At 41.8% G+C, this 10,045-nt stretch overlaps 1 protein-coding gene across 3 annotated transcripts in view; it reads left to right on the forward strand.

The window, feature by feature from the left end:
* Positions 1-4,978, forward strand: part of LOC138284668 (uncharacterized) — a 353,800-nt gene extending 348,822 nt beyond the window's left edge. For all 3 annotated transcript variants that reach the window (XM_069223733.1, XM_069223735.1, XM_069223736.1), the window contains one exon: positions 1,958-4,978. In XM_069223733.1, the coding sequence (XP_069079834.1) occupies positions 1,958-2,274 (317 nt within the window). In that variant the 3' untranslated portion in view covers positions 2,275-4,978. The remainder of the gene's footprint in view (positions 1-1,957) is intronic.
* Positions 4,979-10,045: the final 5,067 nt, after the last annotated feature.

The following is a 10,045-nucleotide window of genomic DNA, read 5'->3' on the forward strand; positions in this document are numbered from 1 at the left end:
CAGAACACACTTTTGGAAATCATTTTGAAGGTCCACTGAATTGGCTCACTCTGATTTCACTCAGTTTAGCACAAAAATGTGGTTTGTTTTTTCTTTGGTGTTAAAAGAGATTGGAATATATGTCTAGCTGCTTTTTTATAATGCTATTATCTTTGAATATTTGTGAATTGCAGTTTATTTCTTGTGAGGTTTGTGTAGTCTTTCATACCAGTAGACTTTATTCGATGATATTGTTCATTTTAACGGAATGTAAAATATATGAGCCACTGTAGTTAGTAGCGTGCACTCTTCATATCAAGGAAGAAAGACCCGGGTCTATCTCACCTGGAGGTGTAATGGTATAAAAGGGGCCCTGAAACCAACAATTATACCTAGGCTTCATGAAGAAACATCTGTCAACCATGAATTATATTTGGAATGCAGCAAAGGTTACATTTTGTTGTTTAAGTTCTTATGATATGTAACATCAACTTTTGACGTTATCCCATTCTTTCAAGGTCTTGGTGAAATGTAGCACAGTGAAACTAAAGTTTCAAAATTCTGTCGCATCTAGTCTGGGATAACCTACAACTTGAATTTTAAACTGAATGAACTACTTGACAATTTAAAAATAATTCTGATAGCTACATACATCAAGATGTATCTTTTCCATTCTTTCTCACCTCCAGTTATTCATAGCAATAATACGGAAATGAAGTCAACAGATATTCACACCTGTCGAGCGAGAATCAGGACAAGCAAACTTTCTGCTGAGCAATACAACCTTGATTATTGTTGGTTGTGCCACACCTATATGACATCTGCAGCACACCAGTATGCTTTGGAAAACCGTGTTCTCTAAAAATAAGCTCAAATGCTAGCACCCAGTCCACAGTAAGACTACCAAGAAACCCATTGTCCGAATCCTTTGTTTTGTTCGTTCTGTTGTTCATATACTCGTTTGAAATATTTAAATACATTGTCACTCGAGGGAGCAGTTAGAATAGGAGTTATTTTAAAGCTATATATTCCATTCTGGTGCCCTAGCTGGTGCTGTACCTTTAGTCGGGGCAGCTACCACACAGCTGGTGTGGAAGCATCTTTGCTGCTTTAACCACTGCTGGCTGCCCTAATTAAAAGTGCTCCAGCTCCCTTTGTGCAGTCCTGCTCGAATATGTTTTTAGGGGGAGGAATGTGACACTAGGTCCATGTGCTAAGTTTTGAGGGCACGGCAGGCTTGTTGCACCTTATGTTATTGCCGAAGATACACCCCCAAAGCGGTCTGCTTCATAAAAAAGCATTACTATGTCTGGGCTTTTCTCTGCCTAGTACTGCCATGGATGCCCTGGAGGACCCAGACAGAGTGGACACCATCTGAATGGTGTAGGATTGGCTGTCCTAAATTGGGCAACCTCACTGACACCATTTGTTCTGAAGTTGGGTCTGTCCACTTTTTTTTCTCAGAAGCAGGTATGGCTGCAGCTCTCCTTTCAGGAAAAGAGTATTCCCTGCTCTAGATGGGGTGGAGGGGCCCAGAGGAGGTTGGATGGGCCACCCTATGGTTGTTAATAGCTCTTCAAATACTGCTCTCTTCTCAGTGATGTCCTTTGTTCGTGCCCCCCCTATTCACCTTTGCTCCACCACAGAAGCTCTGACCCTTTAAAATTATCTACTACCCATGTAATTTGCAAAGGAACTAAAAGTAAGAAAAAAAAAAAAAAAAAGGAAATACAGAAGTTCTTCTGGTCTCACTACATGTAGCACATTTTACACCATTGCTCCCACTTGTTCCTAAGAGGGTCAGCAAGTGTTGCCCTGCGGAAGTTATAACACAGGTGAGTAACATCTTTCTGATTTTCCATAGAGAAAGCCATACTGAAGACCAAAGTCTTTATTAATACAGGTAGATCTAATCTCCGGTCATCTCTAAGATAATTACTTACCTGCATGTGTATGCATCCCTATTTTTCTCTTGCAGAGGCTGGAGTCTTAAAAATACAATGCAGCACCAAGAACCCAAGGGCTGGTGAAGACGTTATCCTTTGCTGCAAAGTACCCGGTTGCTATTCTAATGACACAGATATCTACTGGTACAAGGGCATGTATCCTGTCAACAGCAGAAACATACGAAACGAAGACTTTGAAGGAGGATGCATATCTTATGTCACTATAGAAACTAATGAAGCGGAGGATGAATGTAACATTAGATGTGAGGTGATCAGCGATGAACCAAGACAAGATGCATGTTATACTCTAAAGCTGCAGAAAGCACTTGTGGCTGCAGCAGTGTGTTGAAGTGTGACATTAACAAAGGTGCTTCCTCTAAAAGATGCTGGAACTGAAGAAAGCATGTGCCGGTATTGTTATGCTGGCACATTACTACAAGGTTGACATTGATTGGCAGCCCATGCAGGATACTTCTAAAGAAGGGGTGCTGACTTCATCGGATGGACGATGTGCTTGTAGTACAAAATTAGACCCCGGAGGCTATTGGGCCTGAAAGTCATGTATCACCTCTCATGGAGAATGTCGTAACAGCCAAGATGTTACTGAGGCTAAGAGTCAGGGGTAGCACATTCTTCACCATTGGTTCAAGGCTCCTTTTCACCACCAAAAAGGTCCCATACCAAGAACTATTAAAGCAAGTTTGGTTATCATGGCTTCCAACTTTGGCTGGAATTCTCCCACACTATGATTTCTATCGCCGCCAAGCAAAATTCTTTGCTTCTACCACACTCCAAGTTCTACCAGCATTTGGTCACTTTTTTTCCTGAACACTTCTGGTTATTAACCCAACTTTGTATGTGAAATATTTTTCAGCTTTCATACGCAAATGTCCTTTGATGACTGGATACAGGAAATCAGTGAAATGAAAAGGGCTTTTCCAGTTACCTTCAACTCCAAATTTGGAAAACAAAATGTTGAATGACAACTATTTTACCTACTCTGTGGTTTACACCAGGCGTTTCACTACAGTGCGAGAGGACAAGCTGTATTGTGCAGGTCGTACTGATAGTTTTACTGCATATGTGTATTTACTTTTTTTATAACTTGTGCTCATGAAGTTGAAGAAAATCAATTTAGGATGTATCAAATCATTGAAAAGGAAAACTCCCAAGCACATAAAAATGTGATGAAATCATCAATTGGTGAAATAAAAAAATCACCACCCAAATGAAATACTATAGACTGTCACAACGTGTATATTGAGCTACTGGTGGGACAATGGTGTGCAGGGGAAATCGGTATTGTGGACAGAGAAGTAAATAGCAGAAAATATAAGAGGACAAAATCCTTTGAAGGCTAAGACTGACATTGTGCAAGTGGACTACATCAGCTATCACTCTCTGTTCATGTTTTCCTTAAGTTTTAATGAAAATAACTCAAAAGCATGACTTTTTTTTTAGTTCCTCACTGGTTGCACCATTTTTAATATTCTTCACTGCGATCAATATTTATAACAGTTATGTCAATTTTTCAATACATTCAGGGACATATTTATACTTTTCGACGCACAACTGCGCCAACGCAGTTGTGCGTCAAAAAATTTAACGCCGGCTAACGCCATTCGAAAGCGCCATGCGGGCGCCGTATTTAATGAATGACGTTAGCCGGCGTTAGCCGGCGCTGCGGAGTGGTGTGCGTCAAAAAAAAAGACTCACACCAGGCAGCGCCGGCGTAGGGGAAAATGGAGCTTGGGCGTCAAAAAATGGGGCAAGTCAGGCTGAGGCAAAATTCTTGCCTCAACCCGATTTGCGTCATTTTTTTTTTACGCCCAGACGCCATTGACATGACTCCTGTCTTAGCAAAGACAGGAGTCATGCCCCCTTGCCCAATGGCCATGCCCAGGGGACTTATGTCCCTTGGGCATGGTCATTGGGCACAGTGGCATGTAGGGGGGCACAAATCAGGCCCCCTTATGCCACAAAAAAAAAAAAAAAATACCTACCTGCACTTACCTTAATGTCCCTGGGGTGGGTCCCTCCATCCTTGGGCGTCCTCCTGGGGTGGGCAAGGGTGGCAGGGGGTGTCCCTGGGGGCATGGGAGGGCACCTCTGGGCTCCTTCCGAGCCCACAGGTCCCTTAACGCCTGCCCTGAGCAGGCGTTAAAAAATTACGCTAACGCGGCTGGACCTCATTTTTTAAGGCCCGCCCACTCCCGTGCGTCATTTTTGCACGGGAGTTTAAATAAGGCGCACAGGCCTGGGAGTCATTTTTTAGACGGGAACGCCTACCTTGCATATAATTAACGCAAGGTAGGTGTCCACGCTAAAAAATTACGCAAACTCCATGAACTTTGGCGCTAGACGCGTCTAACGCCAAAGTATAAATATGGAGTTAGTTTTGCGTCGAATTTGCGTAAATAAAACAACGCAAATCTGGCGCAAACAGAGTATAAATATGCCCCTCAGTTTTGCAAATTCACAATCTTTTAACGTATATTCCATAACTATAGGTTAATATAACATATAGTGCATGATGCTGCACATTTCAATGATTCTATGTCTGTATTTTTCATGTGAAGTCGCGTTTTTTTGCAAATATATTTATTTATAGAATAATGGGACACTCCTGTAATCCACTCTTTGGTTCTCCTCTTATTTTTTATGTCTATTCTTCTGTGTGAACATTCTAATGTTACCTGTTTCATATGCACCGTAGAAGTGATAAAAATACAAATATTTTAAGAATGACTTTGAAAAAATGAGTGCAAAAGAATGCTCCCAAAGCAACAAATGCAGGTTCTACAAATGTAAATGGCATTGCAGAATTTTTAATACGCAATTTAATATGGAATAAACCCAGATGAATAAATAATGATTGAATGCCATAAATTAAAAATTAGTTAATCGAATGGAGTGAGAACTTAATTTTAGCACTTATCAGTAAATACTGTCACACTGTAAAAAAGCTCTAAAAATAAAAAAAGCGTAGAGACCAAATGGTATGTATTTCTACAAGAGAGGCTGAATCTACCAAATATAAATACTCAATGTTACTTTCTAACGTGCCATGTTCTTGATGTTTTTAACTTGTTGACAACTAAGAGTAAGTTTAACCTGTCATGATTACATTTATTTTAATGTATTAATTCACAGATTGCTTCCGTATCACTCTTCTTAAAATAATCCTATTTCTAATTTTTATCATTATTTAGTGCACTTTTGTATTAATTCAATGAATTGTTTAAAAAAAATCATGTAATTACAATTAATTTCATTATACATAATGATATTCACTTTTAAACTGTTTTATTACTGTTGTGGAAAGTAACCCTTCCTCTCTTTTTGTAAAACATTTTTAATTCACCTTTTGAATTACATTATTAAGGTGCAATTGTTTTATTTAGATCAGATTAATTATGTTGTAATTACATTTAGTTTATTTATTATTATTTTAGGATTCTATTTCACCGTTTTTATATTTTACAATCCAGTTCCAGTCGGTATACATCAAAATCTCCTAAAAAAAACAGCCTATTGACATTTTTCTCTGTGTTATGCTATTTGGGAGATGCTTTTTTGATGGCGTCAGAGCAGTCTGTATTTTTAACTGCTGCAGAGCTTCTTCTCAGAGTTGTTACTCTGAAGCCATATTGTAGACACACTACTCTTTTGGGGTGATTTGCATAAGTATTTATTTGCTGTATTTGTTTGATAGTTTTCAAAATACTACACTTTCCTAAATTTTCTAATGGCCGGTTGGATAACAGTTTGTTTTCCCAAGAAGAATTTCTTTAGTGTCAGCAGCCATCTTGAGTGTAGATGTGCACACGTATGCTCCTTTTTCAGTGTGCCATCTCCAAATAGGCCGAGTTACAGGTGATAATTTAGTCATGTCCACAGTGTACATATGCCAGCATAAGCCAAACCATTTTAGTCTGACAGCAACCAAACAATGCCAGACACATGCAATGCTCTACAGCTGCATAAAGACCTAACGGAGACTATGCTTGTCCTTACCCATCAACAGCTAAAAGGGTGGAAATATTGCAAGTAAATCTCTGGAATATCGGAGACTTTAAAGTTCTTCCAGGTGCTACTAAACACGTACCAGAAGCAGCAAATTGATATTTTAATGTCCTGTTGTGTGAAGTATCATTGTTTAGTTATTGAAGTCCATCTCCCCTAATTTCATCATATAATCTGGACGCCTTGATATGCAATGTAAGAACAGCAGTTAAAATGGCTTACAGGTTGTGGATCTTTGCAGATTGTTAAATGTTGCATCTGTTGCTTAATGGAAACATTGCTACAGAAAAACTCAGAATATGGTAGTTGGCAGGCTCATCTAATAAACAATCTAATATATGATTAGGTACACAATCCCAGAAATGGTGTGGCTACTAATAACAAATCTAAACTCACCATCAAAATTACCACCTAACAAAAAGAATCTGTGGGTAAAGTTATTTCCTGCTTTTGTAAGATGTGTCATTTGTCAGTAAACATCTTCAGTGATTGAGTTATCCTTCATCATAGAAGATGCAGATAATTTTGCTTTAGGACAGTAGTCCTGGGTGACTTTAATCTCTACTTCAAAATAAGTGGGTCCAGCCAATAGATTTCTGAAAGAAGTTGAGGTTTATAATTTAACATTATTCATTAATCAACCTACTCCTCAGGAATTCCATCTCCTGGATGCTGTTTTTGCCTCTCAGGACATAGATGATCATACAATGTAAGGATACACTGTGTAGCTGACCACTGTATGAGATGTGCAGTTCAATATCATAGTGTCAACAAAGCCTAAAAGCAAGGTAAAAAAACTGTAATCGACAGATATTGAAGATCTTTTTTTCCATGAAGAGGACTACAAATATAGACATGACCAGCACAGGACTCCGCACAATAATGTAATTGTACAGTCAATGCAGTACTAATGGTAAAAATACAATATGTGTCCATCACTGGGCAAGTACTTGCAGATTATCAGATTAACAGTGATACCCAACCCATAAACAACATACAAGGATAACAGTCGGCAGCATTGTATGGAGTGCGCAAAACGGAGCAATGATAACTAAGAAAAAATAAAGAAAAAATATACAAAGGCTGTGTTGAATAAAGGTACCTCATAGGGTACCAAGCGCAGATGTGCAGAAGTGATGGGCTTTGGGAAGTGGGCGTCTGGGAGATAGACTGTCTGAATGACTGGGCAACTGGATAATCAACCCCAGGGGAGAGCAGGACAAGGAACGCGGGGGACAACTGAAAGGGCAGACAACAGTGTCAATGCTGTGTGAGTGTGAGGGCATGGGCCCCCCAACCAGGGACTGGGGGGGCAATGTAAGCACCCAGGGGAGGGTTGGCACATCCTGTATCAGTGGTGCTCATTGGTTTTAGTAGACAGTTCAGTGATGTATGTATCCCTTGCATCTAAAGATGGCCCGTCCTGTGTCAAAGGGAAGGACTTCCATATCGCTACTTCAGCAGTGGCCCATTCAAGGAGATCTTTTAACCAAAGAGATAATGATGGTCATAGCTATGCAGCACTTCAAGAGCACGAACGCTAGGCTAAGGAACAAACAAAGTATTTCTCCTTATGTGTCCGCGGGAGCAGGACCAGTAGGTTGTGTAACAGGTCACACTGGAAAATGTGGTCCATAACCTGTGACAAAGCCTGAGTAGCCCCTCCCACAACCAAGCAATCTCTGGGCAATCCCAGGTCATATGGTAAAAGTCTGCCACATCAATTGGGCAACGGGGACATCTCGGGGAAAATCCCAGAAAAATATAGTGTAGGTGGTGCAGAGTCAGGTACGTCTCTTGGACATAATTAAGTTGTGTATATTTTAGGATTGAGTTCCTAGAGATACCCTGCACTTGCTCCAATGCCTGATCCCATTGTTTGTCCATCAGCTTCTGGCCATTGGATTGTGCCCATTTGTCTTATAACCCCTGAACGATGGGTGTTCGGGGATCCAGCAATCCACCATAGAGCAGCATAATCGCATGTCTCCCAGAGCCATGGTTGAGTAATGTTTGTAGAGCCAGAGACGTGGTTGATTCAGTGCGGTCCCCACGCAGCCCTGACAGCCTGCACCAATGCAGTGTAGGTCAGGAATTGACCCCCGGGCAGCTTGCACCTGTCTTGCAAATTCTAGAAGGGTATCAGCAATTCATCTTCATAGATATCCCCCAGCATGGTGACACCTGCTTCTTTACACACCCTCGTGCCGTAATAGTCTACTATGTTGGGAAATGCTGGGCATACCCACAATCAATCAATCAATCAGTCATGATTTGTAAAGCGCAGCAAATCACCCATGAGAGTCTTGAGGTTTGGGGTTGCTTACGGGTGCTTCATGGCAATCTATTCATTGGACAGCCAGGTCTTGAGTCCTTTCCTGAATTGCTGGAGTGATGGGGCATTCCTGAAGTGCAAGGAAAGTTTGTTACAAGCTTTGGCTGCCAGGTGTGAGAAGGAGCATCCTCTGCTGTTTCCTCTGCAGTTTCAGGGGGTGTCTGCGAGGAAAAGGGAGGCGGATCGTAAGTGTCTGGTCAGTTGGTGGAAGGTCATGTGTTTGTGGATGTACCCTGGTCCCTGTTTGTGCAGGGCTTTGTATGCTTGGGTCAAAATCTTGAACTGGCATCTCTTCTGGATCGGGAGGCAGTGCAGCCTCTTGAGTTGAGGTAAGGTGTGATGTGGGTTCTTCTGGGGAGGTCGAAGATGAGTCTGGCTACTGATTCGCGATTCGTACGTAGAGCATGTTTCCATAGTCTAGCCTGCTAGTGATGAGGGCCTGGATGACGGTCCTTATGGTGCTGACTGGGAGCCAGCTGAAGATCTTTCAGGGCATGCATATGGTGTGGAAGCAGGCGGATGATATTGTGTTTATTTGTTTCTTCATGGATAGCTTGCTTTCCAAGATGATGCCAAGGATGCTGGTGTAGTCTTAAGGGGTGGGGGAAGGGCCGAGTTCAGCAGGCCATCATTCTTCGATCTATGGCGAAGTTTCCATATACAGACCAACATCTGGTTTGTAATTTGTGCCTTTCTCAGGACCCTCGAGAAGAAGATTGCAAAGCCTGTCGATAGTTGCGATCGAAGAAGACCTTGAGAGATTGCAGGGCCCAAAGACTAGAAATGGCGTCGAAAAGCACTGAACATCTCGACGTCATGGAGGAAGAGCAGGCGCAGACAGCAGTCTCCATCCGAGACACCGACTCCGAGCAAGAATCGGAAGACGATAGACCCATCACTGCTGGCTAGCATGTGAGTACGTCTGCCTCTACGCCCATATATAAAAAACAACTGAAGGCCTTGGGCATACCACTGCCAGAAGGCCATGGTTCGGCCTGAAAAAAGAATGTCGGCGACAGACCTTCGTGCTCGGCGCCGAAAAAGGCCACTCCTCCGTATACTTCGGAGTCAAGCAAGTAGGTAAAAATATCCACCTCGGACTCAAGTAAACGTCTTCACTCTTTGGAGTCGAAGATTTGATGTCCTGCTTCAGAATCGAAACAGCCGACTTCATTTTCGGGACTGAAAAAGATTCAGACTTCAGAACTGAAAAAAATCTTCATACACAGAGGAACAAGGACTTTTGAACAAACTTAAGCAAATCTCGAAGCCGATCCAAGAATCTCACAAAGCTTCTGGAGAAGAGACTGAGATTAAGCTAATATATGAGGTTATGGATGAAAGACAATCAAGAATCCATATATATAAAGAAACTGGTCGAATTTTGACTGCACGTCCTTTAAAGACTACAAGAAAGCTGGCCTTTCAAGAGGAATTAGACTCTGCTCAACCACCAGCAAAGGTCCAGAAACAAAAGGAGAAACCAGCACCTCCTCCTACTTCTTCTCCTCACTCTCCACAGCTTTCTTTTTCACCTCACAGTAGTTCACCACCATATCCTTCTCCAACACACTCATTATACTCTCATGGAGATACAGCAGACCCTTGGGATCTCTATGATCCTGATCCCATTCCGGATAATGATCCGGATCTATACCCCTCCAAGCCTTCTCCACCAGAGGACACTACTGCCTACACTCAGGTAGTTTCTAGAGCAACTGCTTACCATGGGGTGCTTATGCACTCTGAACCCCTGGAG

This window comes from Pleurodeles waltl, chromosome 3_1, assembly GCF_031143425.1.
Source record: "Pleurodeles waltl isolate 20211129_DDA chromosome 3_1, aPleWal1.hap1.20221129, whole genome shotgun sequence".
Lineage (NCBI taxonomy): Eukaryota > Metazoa > Chordata > Amphibia > Caudata > Salamandridae > Pleurodeles > Pleurodeles waltl.